This window comes from Pteropus medius, unplaced genomic scaffold (assembly GCF_902729225.1).
Source record: "Pteropus medius unplaced genomic scaffold, Ma_sr-lr_union100, whole genome shotgun sequence".
Taxonomy (NCBI): Eukaryota; Metazoa; Chordata; class Mammalia; order Chiroptera; family Pteropodidae; genus Pteropus; species Pteropus medius.
In genome coordinates, this window is record NW_024352785.1 from 15814372 (window position 1) to 15841479 (window position 27108).

At 33.5% G+C, this 27108-nt stretch overlaps 1 protein-coding gene across 4 annotated transcripts in view; it reads right to left on the bottom strand.

Moving 5' to 3' along the window:
* Nucleotides 1-27108, bottom strand: part of CEP120 (centrosomal protein 120) — a 66721-nt gene that overhangs the window by 19699 nt on the left and 19914 nt on the right. For all 4 annotated transcript variants that reach the window (XM_039848560.1, XM_039848561.1, XM_039848562.1 and 1 more), the window contains 12 exons: nucleotides 22793-22990; nucleotides 20891-21118; nucleotides 19730-19943; nucleotides 18518-18695; nucleotides 15854-16003; nucleotides 14848-15030; nucleotides 12929-13025; nucleotides 12681-12833; nucleotides 12069-12158; nucleotides 11845-11937; nucleotides 10671-10832; nucleotides 7160-7282 (listed from right to left, as the gene is read on the bottom strand). In XM_039848560.1, coding sequence (XP_039704494.1) covers nucleotides 7160-7282; nucleotides 10671-10832; nucleotides 11845-11937; nucleotides 12069-12158; nucleotides 12681-12833; nucleotides 12929-13025; nucleotides 14848-15030; nucleotides 15854-16003; nucleotides 18518-18695; nucleotides 19730-19943; nucleotides 20891-21118; nucleotides 22793-22990 — 1869 coding nt within the window. The remainder of the gene's footprint in view (nucleotides 1-7159; nucleotides 7283-10670; nucleotides 10833-11844; nucleotides 11938-12068; nucleotides 12159-12680; nucleotides 12834-12928; nucleotides 13026-14847; nucleotides 15031-15853; nucleotides 16004-18517; nucleotides 18696-19729; nucleotides 19944-20890; nucleotides 21119-22792; nucleotides 22991-27108) is intronic.

The following is a 27108-nucleotide window of genomic DNA, read 5'->3' on the forward strand; positions in this document are numbered from 1 at the left end:
TCATCTAAAACTGTTATATAATTTACTATAAATATTATGGCACATGAACATTTTCTTGTTTAAAATATAGTCGTATTTTTACTGCCTAACAGCCTATACTGAAAGGAATTGAATTAGTAGTCTTAACCTCCAGACAGTTACTATAAATGTATTTAAAACATGTACATTACATAAAGATCAGAGTGAAAAATACATTTTTTTTTACAAAAAGTTCTGTTAACATTCCAATCTAGCTGGCATTCTAAATCTGAGAAACCAAATTATTCCTTTTAGAGGCCTTTCATTATGTGGAATTTTGTCTTACAATGAAGAAAGCTGGTAGATTCTTTTTTAAACTATATTTTGGCAAAAATCATAGAATACTGAAAACAGTGAAATGTTTAATTAGAAAGCAGTTTACTAAGAGTATAAAGTCAAAAATATTTTAAGAACGTTAAAATAAACCCAAGTAAAAAACAAATGCTCCTAATAACACTCATCTTTTTCTATTTTTCCTCAAATATATAAAGAAAAGCATGAAAGTGATTCAATTAAAAAATAAAGTTATTTATACTTGCAGCAGGCAATCTGTTGTGCATGAGCTGAGGCCAGCTTGGCTATGTTTTGGAATGTACTCTCAATGTTTCAACCCAAGTACCAAATCAATTCATGTAGCCAACAGACAGTTTTACTATTTAAGTGATAACGCAATAATGTGCCTGAATCACAGTAAAATACTGTTATTCTAATGATCTAATTTTTTTTATATCAAGACAACTTTTTCCCATGCATGCAATTCCTATTTTTTTTGCAAGAAAATAAAGACATTATCCAAAAATTCAAATTTCAGAAAACCCACATGAAAATAAAATGAAAGGAAAAGCAGATTGCCAAATTCACTTCACAAAAGGCCAGAACCTTCTCTGCAGTAATATATGGCTTCATGAAGTCGAGGCCTTTTCTAATCCCTAGTGCTTGGATTTAAATGTGTTGACATTTCACAACTCAATTCATACATCTTAAATTGAATAATACTCTGAGATTATCAAAGATGATCTCTTCCACTTACACGCCAAAGGTTTATACATATTACTTGGTAATTTAAAAATAGGATATATGTCAGAGGACTAGGAAAAGTCTTTTTTACAGCTGTGAGATAAGAGTAGCATTCAATTAGAAGGCACTCATGTTTATGGGTCTTAGAGAAAGTCTAGTGTCCTGGATGGGCCCAAGGATGAGGGTTAGGGCAGGGATGAAGCTAGAGTTATTGCTTATACCCAATGGACTGACTGTCAGAAAAAGCTGTCTGGGTAGGTTATACTGCTTTTGACATGATTATCAAAATATTTCACATTTGCATATTCACATTAATTTAAAACACATGTATAGACAATACATATAATTTTATTTTTAAATTAAAAAAACTAGCTAGCAAATCTGAGACACAGACCTTATATTTCTAATTTATTCCTATTATCAAATCAATGACTCCTAACTTTTATTTTTAAGGATACAGATGTTTCTGTGATTCTAAGGAAATACATGGACCCAATTCTCAGAAAAATGCACACAACCAACGACTTTGAGTTAAGAGGCCTTGTGAGTTGATCTGAGACTTGGGGAAGGCTTTGCACTTATATGTCATCTAGTTTCTCCTTTGAAATATTTTCCAGTTTTATTCTTTTATGTTCCTACTACCATTGGCTTAGTTCAGGCTCTTCTCATCTTCTCAGCCTCCTATCTATTCCATTTACAAATCCTGCAAACCACTGTTAGAACAATTCACTCTCTACTAAAAAATCTACAACTACTCTGCCTACAGTATTGAGCCTAAACTCTTCTGCCTAGGTTTCAAGGCACTCCAAAATATAATTTCCATCCAACTTGCTCTTGCTCAACTTACTTTCTTGGTTTTCCTCAAAAGAAAACCCTCTATTCCAACCACCAGTTTGGTGTCCCCTACACGTCCCTCTCCTTGCCCAACTTACTTCTTGAGTCTGTCAATTCTTTTTCTTCCCTGCTTACTCAAAACTTCAGGCTCTGCTCGAATTCTACTTAGATCTGCGGTTGTCTTAAAACTACTGTATTCTGAACACCAAATGATTTCTCTTTTCTGAACTGTAAAGAGTTTCTATCGCAGTCCCTGGTTTTGATTATACAAGGTCATTTAAAGCTCACTGAGCCATGTCTTCCATTTTACTACAAACTCTTTAAAAGTGAGGTCCCAAAAGGATAAAATATTATTTCTTTCATTTTTCATTGTACCATCAGGGGTGAACACACAGTAGAGACTCACCAAATATTCTTAACTACATAAATTTTAGCTTCTGTCTTCAACCTCTTTATGCTCTACAAAATTATGCTTTCCATATTTTACTTTTTAAAATCCCAATTATTTTTAAGCACTCTAAAAGACATTCTCTAGCTAAAAGCAAATTATAAACTATCATTCACTTATATAAAAAAGAGAATCAAGAAATACATTTGGTAAAACTGTATCTTAATATTAACATATTTTTAGACCATTTCAGTGAAAATGGAAAAATCTGTGTTATATTTAAGAAACTGGGTAATCAGAAAAAAGTTCTCAATCAGACATAACCAGAAATTATGGACTTAATCAGGTAATTTTTCACTTATGTCTTCCTTTTTGTGTTTTTATGTCTTTGTTACTACTTAAGAAATAAGATTCTGCCCTCTTCTGGCACCAAAAAAAATTTACAAAGAATTTTCAGAAAAGCTGAGCAGCTTTGTTTTACCAGGCACTTAAACATGCTGAATGAATTTATTAGATTTGATACAGAGGTAGTTCAATTATGCATTTTTCTCCTCTCAAATTTATGGCGCTGTTTACACTTTTAATGTTTAGTGATTTTTATCTTTTTGGTAGAAGTATAGATAGAAGGAGGAATTTTAAAAATCACTTAAAATTCTGTGGTGGATTTTATCTAGTCTATATTCAGAAAAGATGAATAAGATAATGCTTCTGTTCTAATTTTGAGATATTTGGTCTCTGAATTTCTCCAAGGTAAAATGGAAACATTCTTTGATAGCTACTTAACAGAGCTTGTGAGAACTGATGAGATATTGTTTGAGTGCTTCAAATATCTCTGGTAGGTACCACAGAATTCGTATTTCTAAACATGGAAATACTTTAATACTTCATCAAAAGACGAGTAGGAAATATCTAGCTGGATTCAAGTTCATTGGTAGAAATATAAGAAGGCCAAAAATGAAGAAATGAAGAGATTGTTTAAGTATGTAAGAAGCAGAATTAACTAGACTTTGCAATTAAATAGATGGGGTAAGAAGAGGAACCAAAGATAGCGTGATAATCGATAGACCACAGAAGCACTAGAAAAAACCAGTTAATATCTTCCTCAACTCAAAAGATGTTTTGTCTTTTTACCATACTCTTATTCTTATCTCCAAATTTTCTATATATTCACCTTTTTTGCCTCTTAGTGTTTCTTCTTTCCAAGACTAACTCCTCTGAATCTAGACCACTCTTACATTATATACGAAAATTATTCAAAATCAAGACTTGACTATAAGACATGAATCATAGGATTATTACAAAAAAACACAGGTGGTAAGGTCCTTGACATCAGTCTTAGAAATGTTTTTGTGAACTGGCAAGAGGAACAAAAGCAAAAATAAATAAATTGGACTATATCGAACTAAAAAGCTTCTACGCAGAAAAGGAAACCTTTAACAAAACAAAAAGACAACCAACCAAATTGGAGAAGATAATTATAAATGATAGTTCCAATAAGAGGTTAATATCCAAAATGTATAAATAACTCAAACTCAAGAAAATAATCCAATTAAAAATGGGCAGACATCTGAATAGACATTTTTCCAAGGAAGACATAGAGATGGCAGACAGACACATGAAAAGATGTTCATCATTCATTATTAGGGAAATGCAAATCAAAATCATGAGATATTACCTCATACCTGTTAGAATGGCTATTATCAAAAAGACAAGAAATAACAAGTGTTAAGATATTGAGAAAAGGCAGACCTTGTGCACTTTTGGTGGGATGGTAAACTGGTGCTGCCAGTATGGAAAACAGTAGGGAGGGTCCTCAGAAAATTAAGAATAGAATCACCAAATGATCCAGCTATCTCACTTCTGAGTATTTATCCAGAAAATAAAAAAAAAAACCTCTAATTTGAAAAGATACATGCACCTGTATGTTCACTGCAGCCTCATTTGCAATAGCCAAGATATGGAAACAACCTAAGTGTCCATCAACAAATGAATGGATAAAAGAGATGTGATATATACTACTGTGGAATACTACTCAGCCATAAAAGATGAAATATTGCCATTTGCAACAACATAAATGGAACTTGATGGTATTAAGCTAAGTAAAATAAGTCAGATGGAAAATGACCAAAAAAAGGTATGATTTCACTTATACATGGAATGTAAAACGAAAACAAACTTATAGGATAGAGACAACAGATTGGTAGTTACCAGAGAGGAAGTAGGGCAAAATGGGTAATGGGAATCAAATGTGTAGTTGATGGATAGAAACTAGACTTTTGGTGGTGAGAACACTATAGTGTATAGATACTGAATTATAATGCTATACACTTGAAACTTCTATGTTATAAACCAATGTTACCTCAATAAAAAAAAAGTAATGTTAAAGTACAAGATAAAATAAGGTACAACTCCTTTACAAAAAGAACTCATTGCCAACTGAAAGGAACTCGGTATTGTTAATTGCAAGTTAAAAAAAAAAGACTGAGTCCTCTATCTATGCTAAACCATCCCCATCTCTCTTATTTAGTTTGTTCTTGCTATTTATTTCTAACCCACAATCTAAAAATATCCTCAGATTTTCCTACCTAGGAATAAGCTTTTCTCAATAGTGTTGGGCCCGGGGCTATACTGGTTTTCTTTTCAATGCTGAACTATTACCCTCTGCAATTTGGCTTCTTAAAAGTCAGAGACTTAACTGCCTAGCGTATGGCCTTTCCTCAACCATTCTTGACCTTCCCTTCAAGAGCGATTACTTTTATTTCCTCATTCTTGAAACTCCTCTTTTTTTTTTTTTTGAGAAGGCACCACACTAGACTGCTTTTTTTAACTTCTCTAAATCTTCTTAGCCTTATTCTGACTCTTGCTTTTTGTCTATGAAGCTGAACTTTCTTCCTAAGTTTTATTTTCAGTTGTCCTTCCTAAACATTCAAGCAATTTCATCTACTTCTAAGATTACTTTATTCAAATGACTCCCAAATCTGTATGTCTAGCCCTTTTCTCTTCCTGCTATGTATTTTCTCATACTTAACCACGTTTAGTGAACTTCTCCCCTTAGATTATTCTGCTAACATAGCAAATGTAATATGTCTAAAACCAGAATTCTCTACAACTTCTACTTCCCCAAAAAGTTAAAATTCTTCATTTCTATCAATATTAACGTTCATTAAGCCAATCTTACAAACTTGAGAGTAATCTTGACTTTTCCTACCAGATGAAATATGAATTAACTTAGCACCTAAGGTCTTCCCACATATAGTCGAAAATGACCTTTATTTCCTACATTCTCTTATCAGGCCTATTTTTATTTTGAAGCTACTACTGTCCAATAGACTTTTAAATCTCTATACAACTTCTTGGAACGACCTTACCCACATATTTACCTATTTGAAATTTCAACTATCCTTTACATTCTATATCCGATTTTACTGTTTCATTGTACTTAATGTGTTGATTGTAGTAGAAGTGACTTTGTTTTCCCTTTGCATTCATAGCATTTAGTAAGAGAAAGTTAGATGATACTTGCTCTTATTTGCCTTTCACTTTAATTATCTGCGTAAGTTCCTTGTCTCTTCTTATAACTTGTCATTTACTTGACTCTATCTTGAATATATTTGAATCATTCATAACAGCATTTAGCACAGTGTCATAAATGATACACATTTTTGCTGGATAATGAAAAACCGATTGTATCTATCAGCATCCTGCCAGGAAACCAAAAATCACTCTAGGTCTTTCAAACAGAGGTGATTTAATACAGGCAACTTGTTATACAGATCATGGAAGAGCAGAAATGCCACAGGGGATATACTGAGGTAACCTAGTGATTAGCAACAGCAGGAAGCCCCTATCTGTCCTGGGTAGGAGGGACTGCAAAAGGAAGTACCAAGAAGTAGTGGTTCCTGCTGTCAAAAACAGGAAACTGGGGGTTGTCCAGTGAACTAGAACCACAGTGGGGACTGCCCAAAGGAAGCTAGAGGAAAGTCTCTTGATGATGGAATCATAAAAAGATGCAACTATTGCCAGAAAAAAATAAGGGAAGTGGAGAGACAAAGAGAAGATAGAACTACCCTAGCATCTTCCCAACTCCTATCCACCAATTTGCTGTTAGTGTCCTCTAGTGACTGAATTTACAGGAGAGAAAGGGCAAGGAAGTCTTCAATACAAAGCTGAATAGGAAAAGACAGGCAGTGGCCGACGATTAAATCTTTAAACTTCTAAAAAAATTTTTTCTGTTTCTTACCTGTGTAGACTATATCTTTTTAATATTGCCTAAAAATTATCAAACTAAAAAACGTATAAGCACACATTGTCAAATTTAGGCTGTCTGTTGGACATCACACATTTTTAATGCCTAGAAACTGAACATTCTGTTTGTAGGGAATCCCATTATAAATGAGAGGCAGGACTTGGCTTTCAACCACAGAAGACAAAATAGGGTGGATGTCCCTTCTTCCAATCTGAGAGTATAGGCCTGTGATTTAAATGAAAGCTCCTGGTTGGGATACTGAATCTAATGGGTAGTAAGATGCAGAGAGTATTCACAACGGCTACCGCAAAATGGTATGACACTAGAATTGTGATACAGAATCCACTGACATGACAGTGATGGCACCAACAGTAGCATCTTGAGTTGACTGTTTTGTGACAGGGTAGGCCATGCCTTGCTTACCCCGGTTCCTGCTCATATTTTGAAATTGGTTCTTCAGCCTCCCCTAGAGTTCTGTTGTGCGCAAGCAAGGGCCTTAATTAGTATAAACTACTGACAATGTCATGTGTCTTGAATTCTCTGATGTGTTATTTGATATCAGAAAACTACGGTAAAACATTACATTGTATATGCAAGTGTCATTTATAGATTTTATAAATCGATTAGAACTAGTTGCCATAAATTGATAAGGGTACCTTTTCCAAGGTGAGAAGATCTATTTCAGACTGTAGACGAATTTCTGGTTTGTTCCTTTGCTGATCCTTGAACTGATGGAACTCTTTTTCTAAAATCTTATACTTATTTTCAGCATCATTAAGCTGTATTTAAAAAATACGGTGTTATAGCCATGTTAAAACAATAGTACGCATTTAGAATTGCAGAATTCAAGTGTTGTTTTTTTCTTATTCTAAAGCAAGTTCATAGCAGAAAACTTAGAAACATGAGAAAAATTAAGATCACTAATAATCCTAAAAATTTTGTAAATCAACTGACAGTATATAAAAACATCTTGAGTATGAAATTTCTTATAAAACTAGTATCATGAGAACATTTTTGTTAAATTTTAGAGGGCAAATGAAATAGTCACCTTATAAAAATACTGATACTTTAGAAAGATGCCACATGTAAGAAAAGACTGAGCATTATAAATATACCAGATTACTATCAGTAAAAAAGTTTAATTTTAATGTAGTATTTATTGGTCTTATAATTGGATACTGCATGAATCTCATAATTCAAACATGATTACAACTTAAGGTAATTTAAAAATTATTTGGCTCAACCCCTTCATATTTATAGGTAAGAAAACTGAGGGTCAAAAGAGCTAAATAATTAAGGTAGTGTCGAAGAGCTAGTGAGCTAGTCACTAGCAGAGGCATGAATAGGATTCAGATCTTTTATTCCCTAGGATAATGCTTTAATGTAAAGCAGACAATATTCCTTAAAATAAAAAAGATAGACTGCCTTGACTGAACACTCTATAATTTTCTTTAGAATCAGTTCGAAACTTGCAAAATAAAATGATATAAAGATGTTCATTTCAAATCTGAGTTTTTTTTAATCAAATGCAAACAAGCACTGTTACAGATGCTTTCTAAAAACATAAACCAATATAACTATCCATCATTAGATAAACCAATTATCTCTACTAAGACATAGACTTAACTAAATTTGAAATACTAAGAAAATGTGTGGCGAAAAAGGAATTTAAATTATCAATAATAAATTCTTGTTTTATGCCAATAAATACAAACGATTCTGATTGGGACTTATCTAGCAACTTTAACTTTAGGTATTCCATGCATATAAATATTCTGTATAACAGAAGTTCACTTCTTTGAATATCCAGACTTACGTTTTTAAGGTTGAACAGAAACATTTCTAAACTGTCTCACTTTTCTGTTTTAAACAAAACCTAATAAACTTAAAATCTGGTATTTTTCCCACCATTCAGGACATTATCATAAACAATTATCATGGTTACAATCAGGTTGTAAAGCAATAAGCTATTAGGATACTGGGCTCTTCTTCCTTTGATAAGTGGTCCATAAAATACACTGATTTTTTTTTTTTTTTTAGTTCTGGTAACTGCTTTTGTTTGAATATAGATAGTTTATCTTCTTCAGCTTTTGCTGACAGTATGTCTATCTGTCCCTACTTGTCTAGTTATAACTGCACGTATAGTACATGTAACCTGGTTCAGAGTAAAGGCCTAAAAAGTTTTTCTTACATATAAAATATGAAATGTTTATAGTCATGGGCTTAGCAATTGGGTGTCTCAGAAACTTCTGCTCCCCACTCCCAGTTTTTTCCTAAGTCTTAGATTATGTTTTAGGAGTGCCCTAGGTAATTTTTCTAAAAATACCAGTTTCTTCCCACAGAGGTTCTTCCTCCAAAGATGTAAGCTAATTACACCAATCTGGGACAGGGTGGAGACCTGGGTTTTTTCCCCAAGAACTCCCCTGGTGATTCTAGTAACTGTTAGCAGCCTTGGTTCTAAATGGCTGAATATTCCTGATAAGTGGAAGAAGAGAAGCATTACTGGTGAATCCCATCATAATTGCCTACTTTTACAACTTTATTTCACATTTTAAATGAGATCTCCATAACAATCAAATATGTATTTACAACCACCTAAATAATGTGACCTTAATTAACTTTGAACTGCTATGGAAACTATTTTTTATGCAAAAATTTACTGAAGATGTTAGAGGCATGCATCATATATATCTAATCTACAATATTTTTTCAAGAAAGATACACTTAATTTTTAACAGCTTGATCCTTTTCTGTTTTTTTAAGCAAATATTTATTAAGCCTCGATTATACGATAAAGACTGGCTAAGCTCTAGGCATAAAGGTATCAACTAAAACAATCATATGGAGCTAACAATCAGACACTGATCAAATAATCGCACTAATGAAAATAAAAGTAAACTGCAATAACAAAGAAAAATAGAAGAATATCCCATGAAAATATAAAACAGAAACGACCTAGACTTGGGGAGCAGGGGTCAGGGAATATTTCTCTGGATTAGTTGATGCTTCAGTCCAAAACTGATGGATGAGTATAGTTTACTAGGCCCATGCAAAGGTCCTACGGATGAAGCGAGCACAGTATGCTTGAGAACCTGAAGGAAGGCCAGAGTGGCTGCAGAGTATAAGGCAAAGGTGAAAAAGTGGAAGATAAGGTGAGAGGCAGGCTGAGTCCAAATTATGCAGAGGCTAATAGGGCAAGGTAATGATTCTGGTCTTATTCTATGAGCAATAAAACAACACTGAAGCATTTTGGAGGAGGGTATCATGATTCCCAAATGTCAAAAATATCCTGGCTGCAACAGAAAGAACAAAAATAAAGAACACTTACGGGAAGCTCAGGTATGGATGGGAGGATCATGTTGGTTTTTAAATGCCTTTAAGACATCCAAGTAGATGTCAAAAGGCAGATATATAGATCTAGATTGCAAAGCAAAGGTCTGGGCTATAAGTGTGAAAGTCCCAGAGGTATATATTATCTCTGAAGCTGTGGTCATTAATAAGGTTAATTCATGAGGTTGTTTAATACAAAGTAAGTCTTGAACTTGGAGGAAGTCTAACATATACTGGCTAAAAAAAAAAATAAGCCTGAGGGGTGGCAAGAGTAGAGGAAAACAAGGAGTGGTGTTATAGAAGCCAAGAGAATATACAAAAACAAGGATAACAGTCTTGATGCTTTCAATGAGTATGAGTAAAATGACAAATAAAAAATGCCCATTGAACTTAGTGACTGAGCCATTGGAGGCCTGACAAATAGCTGGCTGGAGCAATGGGGATGGAAAGAGAAATGGGATGGGTTGAGAGGTGAGTGTTAAAGTGAGGAAATGAAGAGGAGCACGGACAATTCTATAGTAAAATTAGGTTCTTAACTGAATTTAGTCTCGTCATACATGAAGTGTATGTTTGCTAAAAGGAGATTTATGAGAAAAAGATTTTTAGTTGAAAGTTACCTGAAATATAGTACCATCTCATACGAATGATTATAAGAAAAATTATTCCAATATGGTCCTCAGCTTTGACTTAGGAAAAGATTTAACTTAAAGTATATTTGAATCTCAGAGTAATAAATATGAACAATCATTCGAAACTGGATTTTTATGTTTTAGTAAACTATATTTCTAGAATGCAAATAAACTCTAAGTGTAGAGAGATGAAGGTAGTTCATCCAACCTGTTGCTGAAGTCGGTGTTTATCCTCTTCTAGCTGCTTGATCTTTAATCTTTCCAATTCTACTTGGTGAACACAATCTTCCTTGGCCCTACGGACAGAGTCCTGAAGTTCTTGCAGGTTCCGTTCACGTTCTAATTTCAGTTCTTTTCTTTCTCTTTGAAGCTTAAAACAAGTGCATCTTTAAGAGGTTGGCCTATTACGAGCTGCGTTATACTGCTCAATATTCTATTATCCTTACATACAATCAAATGTTTAGAATACTTACAAGTTTATTTTCATAGCCTTTTCAGTTATTAATCTTTAAGTGTACTGAAATTAAATTTTTAATCATTTAATTTTAATGTACAAAGTATATTAAAAAATCCATATAACTTGTATAATTTCAATTAAAAATATTCTAATCATTTAAAATTCCTACTTGAATAAAACCATTATATAAGCAAATATGCTCAAGTTATTTTTTTTCTTTTAGAAACTTATTTTCTGCCTAATCACGTAGAAGATAACAGAGCTACAGTATTAGGAACAAATACACGTTAAATTTAAGTTTAAACATCTAAATGAATTTAGAAATCCCAGAAAACGTATAAGGATAAGGTTAGGGTGATATGTTAAGAAAATTTTAAGAAACACATTTGGGTATATCCTCCTTTGGGTAAAGGAGGATATATATTTAATGTAGAAGAAATTCTAATTATTTTGGAAGGATTTGGGGGTAAATTTTAGTAACTAGGCCTAGTACTAAGGAAAGTTTTCATCTGTTCTTGGGATCTAATGTTTCATGGGCAGGAAAGAGGGATAGTCCCTTCTCACTGAAAACAAAATCAGGATTCTAGACCTCTGAGCCTGCATGACATTTTCTCTTCTCTCTAGGCACTGCAACTATCCATTCGTTTCACATAATGGGCAAGTTAATGAAACACCTCCACTACTGCAGAAGTCAGCCAGAGATACTGAATAAGAACCATTTCAAATAACATTTTTCTCCCTGTTCCTCAGATTCTAACACATAAAATATGCTCTACTCAGCTGAAGAGCTGTTTTCTCCATACGTCTGAAAAACAATTTCTATAAAATATATTTTATACAAGTATAAAGAAAAAAAGAAATGAATGATATGAACCTAATATATGGATTCTGTGAAATAAAGATATTTGATAGATGAATACACTACCTCTGATTCTGTAATGGCAAGCTGCTGTTCTCGCTTCTCTAAATCAATTAGGGTTTTTTGAAGTTTTCCTTCCAGAATAGTATATTCAGCCACCTAAATAAAATATAATAAAATTATCTATCTTTTCTCCAAATTCAAAACATACATAATTTTAAAAATGCACATACAAGACATGATCGTTAACATTCTTCCTTTCCTCCTTCAATTTCTATGCAAGTTATTACCTTTTTCTTTACTAGTGATTCTCTCTCTCGATCCCTTTTCTTCCATTCCTCTGCAAGCGCTTGCATATGAGCCAGTTCTTTCTGCTTTAGCTACAAAAGGAAGAAAAATAAAGTCATGGGAAAACTCTAATATTTCAAGTAAAGCAATCAGTTGTTTTTAGTTAAAAATTAATTGATCACTGATATGTTTCTTTCAAGGATGCCGGGTGTAATACCCATGTGAGTATAATCCAAGAGAGTATATGATGGTTTTCTAACTCTTTTGATCAGAGACTGACTGACTATTCCAGGTTTCAAGAGGGTATGCTAAATGAGAACCTAAAATTAAAAGAATCCTTCAAATTCTTAAACTCTGAACTCTAACTTTCAGTCCCAATTTTGCCTAAGTATCATAGACAAAGTTTAGGGGAATCCTTCTGAGTGGCTTCTGCCAATCTGTTGCATTTCAAGTATTATTTTATTGTCCAGTTTTCTTTAGAGGTAAGGCACTCTTGATATTCAAAGGGACTGGACAGGTACCCATGGAACATAGAGAGAAAAGCCTACTATGGAGAAGGAAAAATATACCAAGTAGACAAAAATAGAGTTTTAAAGTAACATTTATAAAATTACCTGATTTTCAAAAATGTCTTCTTGCATCTCTTTCCACATTTCTAGCTCAAGTGCTGCTTTGTACTCTAAGGTTTCACGAGGCTCTGTCTGGATTTCTGAAGGACAAGGTGCTGGAGGAAGAGAAGATGGCTTCTGTTGTACAGCAGATAAAACCTAACATATGAATAAAAAAAGCATATTGAAACAAATACACATCCACACATTAGATCCATTTTAAAGAGTAATTTGATAATATTCAATGATTTTACCTGAGATGAATCAGAGACCAAAATCTCACGCATTTTTACTAGTCCATAATCTTCAAGAGTCATTGTGTAAGAAAGATCTATTATCCTATTGTTTGACCTACAAATGAAATTGGAATTACATTAAAATTCATGAAAATACTTTTGTATTATTTTTCTTATGTCCCCAATGCTATAGCATTGAGTAGGCAACATTTCTTGTACCTGACACTTGCTGCTGAAAACTGCAGCAGCTTCTATATTCTTCAAGACCTTTCATCTACATGATTTCATTGGATCACAAACACCCTATTAAATGTACACCTACATTTATTATAAAAGGACCTATGACAGCTGTAGATTACTTGGAAAAATTTAAAAGTATAAAGGAGAAACTTTAAATCTCACTGCCCATAGGTTATTACTGATAAAATTTAGTTTTCTTCCTGCTTTATACATATGTAGATACATATGTACTCATGCATGTTATCATCATACAGTTTTGTCCTTTTTTCATATTTACGATAACAGCATTTTCTCATGTCATAAACATTAATTCAAAATGTAATTTTTAATGCCTATAAAATGTATGAAAGAACTTATGTAGTAAAATAAAAAAAATTCCACTATTCTTGAATATAGGTTATTCTGAATTCTTTTTTTTTTTTTTTTTGCTTTTCCTGGGATGAATATACTCATATATAATCCTTTACTGGATATATGCATTGCCTCAGGATAATGTCTAGAAGTAGAATAACTATGTTATTTTTATCGTAATGAATACCTCCTATAGAACTACATGTAGCATTTATTAAATAAAAACAAGACAAATATTAGAAGAAAATAAAATCTTGGCAATAAAAAACCATGGCTTTGTCTAAATCAAATACATTCCATAAACCCTTGGTCAAATCAAACTGTTATGAATGGATCCCACACAATTAGAACTCATAATTAATCAACTTTTACATTTTTTTCTAATCTCACAGATTTTAGAACAAATGAATAAAGTAAAATTAAGCACTACCACATCCGAAGTTTTCACTTGGGCAATAAAAGTTAATATTCATAACAAATGAACAGCATTAAAATCAGAAGTAATCTGATTACTTTCATTGTATTCTATTTATGACAGATTATAATGCTAATTTTTAAGAGCAATTTTTCAAAAACAAAACAAATTTTCAGTGAACCAGGATATCTGATTCTTTAAAATACCTGTTTCTACATCTTAAAAGTGAATAAAAGTTTTACTACACCCTCCGCTCTCTAGAAATGACTATGGGTGGGAGAGTATAAGAGAAAAAATTTCAATAAAACTTTTAGATCTCAGCTTTTTACTGAGCCTGATTTCCTTCTAGTTTCTTACTATACTTTAAAAATAAAAGTATGTCATATATAATGTCAAACTGAATTTAAATTTCTATTGTTAAAAAGATCATTCGACAAATATATTATTTTGCCTGAAATATGTGAACTCCAGCTTTTCACTATGACAATGCATTTCAGGGTGAAACAAAACAAAACAAAACAAAAAACAGTGGTCTTTAAAAGTGCCAAACATTTGTAACATTCTCTGACTTTGGATATGAGGCAAAGGTTAAAATATTTTTCAAGCAGAAAAAGTTATTCCCAATGCAAAATAATGTAAAAACAACACTAGAAATTTGACCTTGAATTACTAAATAAAAAGATCCTGAGTTTAAAATTGTCAGGCTAAAGAGAGAAATACTTACACAACAGTCCAAGTAAATATTACAGTATTATAGTAGCAGAGATTCTTTACTTTGTGAGGGTATAATGGGTATCAAAAAGCTAAAGAGCTAACAGGGACACAGCCCCTACAGGTCAGAGAAGATAGATCAGAAAAAAAGATATGAAAAGTTGTAGCTAGCTAATGAGAATAAAAAGCAAAGCTAAGACCGATTTGTAAAATGCTTTACCCTTGTGCTGCAATAATAGGCACACTTTCACTGTAAGTCTGACGCCAACACTGTTCACCATTAGAACCTAAAAAGCGAGTTTTTTCTGAAGACAAGATGTTGGAAAGCTGAATTCTGGCGATTCCCAGAAGTAAATCTTTGCTCATTTTATCCTTGTGCCATAATTCAATCAGCAACGGAATCCTGAGGAAGAGAGAAACACATGTGTTCATACCTACCTATCAACTCTGAACTGTCTTTTCTGGGTTAAAATCTACGAGTTCCCTTAATGTGGTCAAAGATGTTTTTGTTACCTAAAATGTAAAAGCTCAATTCCATAGGTAACAAATCAAAATTCTATTACATTTTCTACACCTCTTTTCTATGCAACAAAGAAAACCTTCCAAACACTATTATTCCCACAAATGGTTAAATTTTAGTTACACTTCATTCTTCCTTTTAAAATAATATATGAATTTGAATGGTGATACTCTGAGAAAATAAAATGACATTTCGGATTTAATTTTTCTTCACAAATCCATTTCAGATAGCTGGATTAACACCTCCATTTTATAGAGATGAAAGAACAGAAAAAGAAAATAATATACTACAGTCAATCAATGAATCTATAATAAAAACTAAATAGTTTGTATTTAACTTCACAAATTGTATTAGGAAAAGGCAAGACTACTTTTCCAAGTTCCTTCATTACTCATAGATTGATATGACAAAGTTCTAATATCTAAACTCAGGCAACTACTTTTCCAAGTTCCTTCATTACTCATAGATTGATATGACAAAGTTCTAATATCTAAACTCAGGCAAATAAGTCATGAAAATCTGAAAAGAGCCTTCATAACCACATAAAACTTTGAGGCAGAAGCACAAATGTCATAGACATTTTAGTATATGTTTCTAGATTCTCAAATGCTATGGCTTTAAACCTACAGGAATGCCTCTTGTTCAAAAGATACAAATTTTCAAGAGCTGACTTGAGGAAATTATATATATACAGTGTATACATTACCTTAAGAAGGTATCTTGCAGCTGATGAGGCATAGTTGCAAAATCAAAAGCACAGTAAGACTGGGGAAGAAAAACTTCCATGTTTTTCCGAACTTCTATAGGAGGATTTGTCATAATGGGAGCTGCACTTCCAAAGAATGGATATGAGTACCTAGAATTTCAGAAAAACAAAATCTTATAGAGTTTACAGATAAAATTTAGTGTCTGTTAAAAAGTATGACATGACCTTCAGGGAAAGAAAGAGAATTCTTATATTTTGAAGGCAATGACACCAAATAAAGAAGTGACAGTCATTTCAATACACTCCAAACAAGACAACGACTTAGGAATGAGAATGACTCTACTAAAAACAAAGCCTGAGCAGCCTTAATTTAACAGTTCCTTGAGCGCTCAAGTCATCTTTTTCATCTTTGCACTCCTAGGAACAAACAAGCAGTGTCCACCCTATAGTAAACACTCAAGAAATGCTTGCTGAATTTAACTTCTAACCCTATTTTCTTGTATATAGTTAATGTCCTGATCTTTTATGAGCTAAAAAGCCCTTAATTAACTCCAAAAGGATGCATTTATGGAATCCTGTCTTTGAACAGAGTATCAAGGGTGAAAGCAACTCAAATATACTACAGATAAAACAGACTGACAAAAAATCATTTCTTCCGCTCATCGTAAAAACCATACCAGAGTAAATGGAGGGATGCCTGACTACTGCTGAACTTACTTTGTATTTAAAGCCAAACATAAAGATATTATAATGCCTGCTTAAATTTCATGTCATATCTTGTTATTTATTTTAAAAACTAGAATTTAAACCACTAGTAAAAATTGCTTTTCTTGTAGGAAGAATCCTGTGCATTTATTCAATTCCTATATAATATACATCCACTGAAATCAGGTCATCTGAGAGTTTATACCCTAGAAATTCAACCCCCTATTACCTCACTATATAAGATGTAGTGATTAAAAATAAAAAAGAAACAAACTTTTCAAATACCAGTGTCACCTCACAAATTCCATTACATAACTGCAAATTACAATTTCATACTAATGCAGAACATTATAACATATAATCTGTCCAACAGAAAAAGCTAAATGGCCAGTATTTTTAATAATAATTTAAAATGAATCAAAGACAGAACCAGTAGTTCTTTTTTTAAATTTCATTTTTAATTATAGTTGACATACAATATTATATTAGTTTCAGGTATATACAATAGTCCTTATTATCAAGTGAATTCTATGTAGAGTAAGTGGATCATAACTATTTCCTCGGTTTAAAATATTCTTTCCCCTTTTCTTTGCCAAGTGAATGACTAGCCTCCCTCAAATATTGAGTTATTTCTGAATCTGTCTTCTTCATGAGGTTGAACTCTGTTTATGTGGCCCATGTACCTCTAATATCAGGCATATTGCCTAATAGTGTAGGCACTCCATGATTCAACAAATGCCCTTATGGCAAGAAGGAAATACAAAAACTAATGAGTTTGTGCTTTCCAAGTGGGCTTGTACAAGGCTTCCCCTTCACAGCATCTAATTTTAGATCATCCTGTTTCTATGCTTCCGGCCAACCCCGTCTCTGGGTATCTTAAGATCAGATCCTCTAGTAGCAGGAGGAGAGAGAATCTCAGTTAAAGGAGCAGAGGGAGAAAAGACAAAAAAAAAAAAGAAAAGAAAAAAATTCTATTTCTAAAAGCAATGTTAAGAGGTGTTATCCAAACCCTTTGAGAAAAGCTGTAACTATGAGAGAAAACCTTTTCCTAGCTTCCAATTTTCAAATAAAATTCACAATCACACTGGGTCTTTTTGATTCTGTCCATTATTCGCACAAAAGCTGAGAGGATTTTGGAAACAACTTTATAAAAAAATCAAAGACTTGAAAAATTAGATGCAAGTATAAATTGATTTTTGCATCTGAAAGGTAGGTATGCTTCTAATAACAGCAAGAAGCTGTTGTTGACATCCCTGGGAATGGCAATCCAAGATGACAGAAAGATTTCCTCACGTCAATCACATTAAGACCAACAACTTTATTACAAATGCTAATGCTTGCTCCAAAGAAATTTATAAGGAGAAAACAAATATTCCAAACTAAAACACTTTATATTACAGTTAATTTATATCTTAGCCACAAAAGTCTATGGAAATGTAATACTACTAAAAACGAACTACTGTATAAAGCCATTTAACTGAAATACATATTTCAACTTTTTATATTAATAAGTGTGGATACATTCCACTTACAGTTTATTAGGTATGGTTTTTAGAGTCGCAGCTATAAAATATAGGTTTTAGGACTGTAACTCCCTGTTATAATACAGTTTGTACAGACAAATCAGATACTATCCTTCCATTATTTGACCTGTGGCACCTTTTCCAGAGACAACACATTCTAAGTTCAAGAGTCACTGTATTTTAAATAAGACCACTAATAAATTATTATAAATGCTTACAATTATTATACTAGAATAGTTAAGACTGCTACCTTTCATACCACCAAAGCCACTGTGGCTTAAGTTCAAAGTCATTAGGACATAGCCTTACCCTCTTTTAATACGCTGATTTAATAAATATTATAACATCTTTGGTGACATTTCTCTCTCTGCAATTTCCCAAACAGAGAAAAGGTATTACTTCTCAGAAAATATTTTGAAACAAAATCAAATCACACCTTAATATACAGTTGATTGGAAAACCAACTTCCAAGTCATGGACACTCCTTAAGTCTATTGAAAAGCAAAAATGATGTGATGTTGCTGGAACAGCAATCTTCTGTCCTGAAGCTGTTTCTGAAGCATTGGACGTTGTCACTGGTTGAGCCAGTAAAGCAGGTACAGCAGAACTGATGGCTAAAATTAACATTAAAAAAAAAAATTGCTAACAGTTTCTCTTGTTATTCAAATAATTTCAAGATATTTTCTCATTTACCTTCAAGCAAGGAATATGACTATTTGGTTTTATAAACATAAGAATTGAGGCATAAATATCTTAAAGTGACTTGTCCCAAATTATGCAGGCTTTCATTCCCTTTACAGAACTGTGTAAAAAAAGAGCTTACTCTTAACATGTATTGCAAAAATAAAAGCATACAGCACCAATGCAGTTATGTAAGATAGCATCTGGCAGGCACTAACTTACTTCCAAGAGGCAACTGAACAGATCTTAGCATTTGAAGGGTTGTATTTGAGACTTAATGTAAATAAAATTACATCACTTTTTCAAAAGTAGTTTTGGTTATTTTAGGCACACATGACGTAGTCTAACAAAAAGCTAAAACTTGACAAGACAGAGCTGTCTAGTTTAATCCTGTCAGACATATTTTAGTAAGTGGCCCAAATCATACAGCTACTGAGAGCTGTAACTTGCACCCAAACTTCTAACTCCTAATCCACTACTACTCTAATTACTTACACTACTAACTATAACTGTTGATACAAATGCGATGGATGAAAAATTTTTATAAAGCCATATAAATATGCATTCTCAGACTCCATCTTAACTTTAGGATCAAAAATGATTATTATGAGTTTACCATAAGAGGCAGTTAGTAGCTCTTTCTGCTGAAATTCCAATGTAATCAAGATATTTAAGAATTTACTAGTTAAAACTATTTGAAAGAAGTACAGTCTTTCTTTTGAATAGGCTACTATTTCTGGTTTAAAAGTAAAAGAAAATTTTTCTTACCTTTTAACAAGTTCTATAATAAAGTTCGATAGATTACAATTACTTTAAATTGAATTTTTTGGTTTTTTTTACATTGCCATGCATTACTGGTTCTTAAAAAACTCACAGTTTTCACTTGGAAACCAAGAAAACTCTCACAATCATTTACTAGATGGCTACAAAATCTATACTTAAAAGATCTGTAAAGAGAATATCTTACCCTTTGGATTTGGTCTTATGTCCTTATCATACTGTAAGCTTTCCACTTCACTTTCTGTTGCATCATCTTTTGTTGGAGGTGACTGGTTGTAGGGTGGAACAGGGGACATGCTTGAAGATTTTGGTTCAGTAAGTTTCTCCTTTATAGGGGTTAAAACTTTCTTCTTTGAATGCTGTGGCTCATGTTCATTCTGGGTCTTTAATTCAATTAAAGACTTGAAAAAAATTTAAATAAAGTATAATTTGTAAAGAACTTTCCTTTATGATTAAGCAAAAAACTTGACTTTAAAAAAAAAAAAATTATAAGCTTCCTTTCTCAGTTTGGATATTCCTAGTCTATTTTTCTCCATCATCTGTAAATTTTCTTATAGCATCAAAGACCAGAAAAAGAAAGATGAACAGGAAGGAATTATATCCAGAGCTAAATACCAATATGCCTAATGGGTAAGAAGGGATACTGGATAAAAGAAGTCAGGTATAAGTGTCCCTGGGAATGTTTATTTTTACCGAGGCAATACAATGGCAGCCTATATTCCTTTAAAAGAAAAAAAATCTAGTATGATTTTCTTCCTCTTCTCTGCTCTACTACCCTCTAAAAATATATGCATATGTATTTTTTAAATTCTCACTTCAGCTTTTCTATCTTTAACTCATAAACTGCATAAAGAATATCTTACCCTTAGAACAGGATGCATAAATTGATTTGGGGATACAATAAAAAACTATATATCTTCAAAGAAAGGTCCATCTATATTGCCTAAAGAGAGTGTGAGGATTATAAAGCACTAATGAACCAAGAATCTTCTCTTAGCTCAGGGTGAGTTAACAATAACAAAAACCAATAATGCAGATTCCCAGAAACTATGTTTATAAATGTTCTCTTTCATCAGTGCATTTCTTCTGTCATCGTCATTGACTATGAGTTGAGGGCAGGGTACAGTTTCCACTACGTAAGAAGACTGTACTAAAAGACTCTGGACAGAGTGGAAGCCACAGAGCTTTTCAAAAAGGTCTTTTCAGAGAGGCGGTATCATATAACATAGACCACCAATTAAGATAAATATTTTCTTATGCTAGGTAACTTTTCTGAAGTTCAACTTTTGTGAGTAATCATGAGTGACACCAGAGAAGTTGCAGCAGAGAAAGGAGGGTCACTACTTGCCTGGGCGTCTATGCCTTCTCTCTGCAGAGCCACAGACACTCCCACAGTGGGGGCTAGCTCCACAGGAATAGGTGCAAGCTTTTGTTTGGCTCGGTTTGGAGGGTCAAGGGTAAAAGCACCCTCGACTGTGACTGGGTGCTGATTGATTTCTGAACTGCCCTTTTTCAATAATCCGGTTAAGGGTATTTCTGTACTTCCAAGTGACTGGTCTCCACAGCAGAGATGGATCTAATAATATGAAAGAGAAAATCAAAACAGGGCTTAATATTTTCTCCTTTCTCCTAAACATATAAAGTTAACAAAAAGTTATAAAATGCTCCACAGAAAGCAAGTATAATCTTACTGACCTACAGTGACTAAGAACTAGATTCTCATACATGATTGTTAAAACTGTTGATCACACGCAAAGTTTACCAAGACTCAATAATAAAGCTATTACTTTTTTTTTCATTTTTTCTTTCAGTACTGTTTACATGTATGTTATCGACCTATTTTTTTTCCCCTTTAATAAGCTACGGTTAATATTTTACTATTCTATTTTATACATGCAAATCGTTTCATGAATATATGAATTTAAACAAAACAAATACCTCAAACTTTTTCTATTTCCATTTCAACACTAATTTAAACAGTTCTAAAAAATTAGTAGATTCAGCAATATTTGGAAATTAAAGGACCTTAATTTTGTTTCATTCACCCATAAAACACTGAGTGTTTCTCTTTTCTTGCTTTTTAGACTTTACTTATAAAACAGAGTGCTTAACAGTGAAAGGTAAAAGGACAGAAAGTACTGTTAATCACAGATAGCTAATCAAAACTTTGACATCACCACCTTTGGCAACAACGGTAACAACAAAAAGGCTATATTCCAAGAATACATTACAGAACTCTTCATTGCTATACTAAGGCCTTGGCAAACTCAGCATTCACATGAGCAATCACTACATAAAAATATTTTTACTTTTAATATCACCAATGACTTGTAACAATGTTATTTAGGTATGATGATTTTAATGGGTTAGAGAGAAGAAACCTTAATGAGTTGGAGAGAAGAAACCTTTATGACTTAAATGTCCATGAGAATCAAATCAATGAATAAGTCAATACCTTTGGTAATGACTCATTTGTTAGAGACAGAATAAAATTCAGTGTGCTTTTTTCCTCCTTTTCATCATTTCATATAGTCCTCAGCTTTCTAAATATCTTGGATTTAGCAGAGCCACTTCTAAAATTTAGTTCTACTAAGGGTTTTTAATGTCTCCTCTTACCCCCCACCCAAAATGTAAGACTGATCACTTTACTATAAACAAATGACTATCCAATGGTACATTTCATTGCCTGAAACTTTCTGGAAGTTTCAGGCTGATTTAAAGCAAATGTAATAAAAAATAGAACGGTAATTTTCACTAGGTAAGACTCACTTTTAAATAGAGTCCAATTTGAAATTAGTTTACAAAAAATACTCAATTCAAGGGCAGGTTTTGAAAAAGCTGTGTTACCTCTTTGCTTTTAATAGCAATAAGGAATATAAATTCTGAAATATGAAGTGTGATCTGTGTGCCTACAGCTACTCTCTCCACTAACAATAATGAAGGCTTCCCTGTGCCCACAGACTTAGGCTCCAGGTACAATTTTTTTTTTTAATTATAAAAGACTCATAACTGATATACCTCTATTTCCATTAACTAGGTAAAGAGATATATCTCTTAAAATTCTGAAGTAACTGGTAACACCATGGCTTTACAACTCAGGATAATACCTAAAAAATTAAAAGATGTGGCAAAAAGATCTCTACTACCGAAATAAGATAGTTTAGGTACTTCTCTAATGCTTAAAAATCTTCTTTAATTAAAAAAAAACCCATAAACAAGAACAACAAAAAAAATTTTCTGCAGTACTTACCTGTAGTTTAGACTGAAGGGCCAGGTAAACACGAAGAATTTCTACATTGCTACATATTCGAACAGACGCTCTCTCTGGCTCAAAGTTTGGGTTGATCAAATCATTGAAGGGTTCATTTGTAACATCATTTCCCAGTAAAGAATAATAAAAGAAAAACTCAGGCTGTCTTTCTGGAAGTTTCATGGTACATGGAATTAACTAAACATTCAAGGATAAAAAAAAAAAATACTTTGTAAATAACTAAACATGCTTAGCATCTGATGAACTCCAAATATATTTGCAAAAATGTGAATTTTTTTTTTATGTCAGGTCTTAAAATCATTCAAAATGTCTAAATCTCTACCAAATTACTAGTTTGATTAATTTTTAAAAGTTTATTTTTAGAAATACACAAAGAGACTAAAATATTTTTACGGATTTGTTGTTTTAAAGTTTACATTTCATTCAACTGGTCCCTGAATACACAAAAGTTCTTTTTAGAAGAAAATGGTCATTTTATATTGAGCTTTCCTTATTTCCACATACTTTACTCCATCTTACGTTCACTCTGCCATCCTCCTCATAAATGAGGTTTTAAAAAATCTTAATCCAGGCTACTTAACACTTAGTCCAGGCTTTCAATAAAAAAGTTTAGTCACTCTGTAAAAATTTGGAAACCTATAAATTAACAGGCTCCAAAGGATACCTTTGTACTACCAGTGTTATTTCTCAAAGTTGGTATTTTCATGGCCACATATGACAAAGGTATGGAATTCTTGTCCCAGAAGATACTTTATATCCTCTAACAGGTCTTTAACGTTCACTAGAACATTGTTAAAAATAACAGTAAACTATAACAATTGATGTGTTCATCAACAGTAGATAGCTTAAATGTACCCATACAATATGTTTGCTAAATAATGATATACTGACGTGAAAGTTATCTTAGACATACTACTAGGTTAAAAAGTTATAGGACAGTTTGTATAGTTTGTGGGGGGAAAAAGTATCATAACCACTTGGATTAAAACAGATTTAAAACAAATAAAATTTAATATATGTCCTGAGCACACAGTAAATATTCAAGTTATTTATTACTTATTATTTTATGTGAAGTATAAAATAAAACAGGCAAGTCAAAAAGGTAAATGCTGTGCTTCCCCTCTTCCACAACCACATCAAAATTACAAGTAAATTATAGAACAACCATTATTGAGAACCACCTGAAGACTAGCTAAATAGAATTACTATGACCAAGGAAACAAAAAAGAAGACATTTTAAGACTGGTAGTAAGAGTAGAGACATAAAATGGGCTAGTCTCACCCCTGTGTGGTCGATTAAGAATCAGGAGGGATTTCTTAGCAGCAGAGTTCCCACTTGAGGAGTGAGGGGTCCCAGCCCCACACCAGGCTCCCTGGTGCCAGGAAGAGAAGTACCCATAACATCCAGCTGTGAAAAACAGCAAGGACTGAATCCAAGAAAGACATCAGGCTGCTAAAAGACCTAGGTGCTACAAGTCTTAAAGGGCCCGAGCACAGATTCACATGCTCACAAACTCACTTTCCCTAAGCTCCAGCACTGGGGCAGCAGCCAAAAAGTGCCAGGGACATACAGAAAGAAACTAAATTGACTAGCTTCAAGGTGAGGGCATGAGGAGCAGGACTCAGAGCAGGTCTCTCCAGGAAAGGAAGTGCTGACAGATGCCACTTTCCTCTGTTGAGCCCTCCTGCAACAAAGCCTGCAGGTGCAGGCAGATAGCAAATTGAAGCTCTGCATTAACATGGCTAACACCATTTGCCCCATCCTCGTGATTCCCTGAGACCCAGCCTGAAACTGTTTGAGCAGCTTTCCCACACAGATGGCCTGCCTCAGCTCACACTGTGGACTTCCCTAAAATCTCTCAAAGGCACATACACCCCAAACAAGCAGTGACTGGCCTTAGCGTACCCTGTACACCTCTTGCTAAGTAGCCCCAAGACCTGTATTAGTGGTAGCCAGCCTCCGTTTACAGCACAGCCTCTAACAGGTGTCTCTAAGCCCTACACAGGCAGCCACCAACTGCAGATCACTTTGTAGCTGCTACCATGTAGTCCGGGCTGGGCACAGGCAGCAGCTGAACTTAGTCTTCACTACAGTCCCTCCCAAGAGGCCGCAGAAACAACACACCCAGTGGCCAGTTTCAGATAGCACCAGAGAACCACCCAACCAGCTCCACAAATGACACATCCAAAGGGTGGACCTAGCAGGCACCAGAGACCTGCTAAAGTGAATCCCGACCTGTGGGGTCTGCCCCTGCACAACAGCTTGTCCATTGTAGTCATGGCCAGTCTTCACAGCCTGTCAACTTGAAGTTCAATCCTACCCACTGATGTGCCAGCTACAATGAAGGCTCAATTAAAACAAGAAGGTACACATAACCCAAACAAGGGGCACCCCTGGAGCATGTGGCTCAGGTGACCAGGGAGACTGTGCCATTGGACCCATAGAAATACCTACTACATAAGGCCACCCTTCGAAGGCTGGGAGACATAGCAAATCTACCTAATTCATAGAAACAAACACACAGGAATCAGCTAAAAGGAGAAGACAAGGAAACACATCCAAAATGAGAGAATAGAACAAAACTCCAGAAAAAGAACTAAACGAAAGAGACGAGCAATCTACCAAATACAGACTTCAAAACACTGGTTATAAGGATGCTTAACGAATTTAGGGGAAGAACAGATAAACAGTGAGAACTTATACAAAAAGATGAAAACCATAAAAAAGAAATCAGTCAGAAATGAAGAATAACCTAAATAAAGACATCAGAAGGAATAAACAGCAGATAAGGTGAAGCAGAGGATCGAATCAAGAGATAGTGAAGACAAGGTAGTGAAAAACACCCAAAACAGCAAAAAGAAAAAAGAATTTAAAAAATGAGGCTAAAGGGATAACAACATCAAGTACACCAACATTCACATTCACACAACAGTCACAACATTCTTATAGGAGTACCAGAAGAGAGAAAACAAAGAATCAAAAACCTTTTTGAAGAAATGACTGAAATAGAGAAACAAGTCCAAGAAGCACAGAGAGTCCATATCACACATCATAAGTAAAATATCAAAGGTTAAAAACACAGAAAATCTTAAAAGTAGCAAGAGAAAAGCAGTTAATTACATATAAGGAAGCTCCCTTAAGACAGTCAGTTGATTTCTCAACAGAAACTTTGCAGGCCACAAGAGATTGGCATGAAATAGTCAAAGCGATGAAAAGTAAGGACCTACATTGAAGTTTACTATACCCAGCAAGGCTATCATTTAGAATCAAGGGAGAGAGAAAGAGTTTCCCAAATAAGAAAAAGCCAAGAGTTCATCATCACTAAACCAATATTACAAGAGATGTTAAAGGGACTTCTTTAAGAAGAAAAAAAGGATCAAAAATATGAATAAGAAAATATAGGAAAGAAAAAAATTCTCACTGATAAAGGCAAATAATAAAAACAGTGGACCGACAAACTATAAAGCTAGGACAAAGGTTAAAAGGTAAAAGTAGGAAGATCGTGTGTAATTACAATAATAAATTAAACATAGGTAGGTATATACAAAGTACATGGAAACCACAAACCAAAAATTTACCAGAGATATACAAGAAATAAAGAAAGGAATATAAACACTCTATAGAAAGTCATCAATGCACAAGAGAAGAGAGCAAGAGAATAAGGAACAGAGAACTACAAAAACAATTAGAATATAATTAATAAAACAGCAATAACTACATACCTATCGATAATTACTTTAAATGTAAATGGACTAAATGCTCCAATCAAGAGATATAGAGTATCTAAATGGATAAGAAAAAAAAAAACAAAACACAAGACCCATACATATATTGCCTAAAAGAAAACCACTTCAGATCTAAAGATACACAGACTGAAAGCAAAAGGATGGCAATAGATATTTCATTCAAACTGAAATTTTAAAAAAAGCTGTGTTAGTGATCTTTGTATCAGACAAAATGGACTTTAAAACAAAGATTATAACAGAGACGAAGGACATTTCATAATGATAAAGAGATCAATCCTACAATATAACTATTGTAAAAATTTACACTCCCAACGGAGGACCACCTAACTATATAAAGCAAATACTGCTGGGCATGAAGGGAGAGATCAACAGTAATACATATTATTAGGGGGTATGAAACCTCATTGACATTAAGGAATATACCTTCCAGACAGAAAATCAACAAGGAAACAGCGGCCTGAAATGACACATTAGAGCAGATGGATTTAATTGGTATTTCTAGAACATATCACCCCAAAGCAGCAGAATATACATTCTCTTCAACTGCG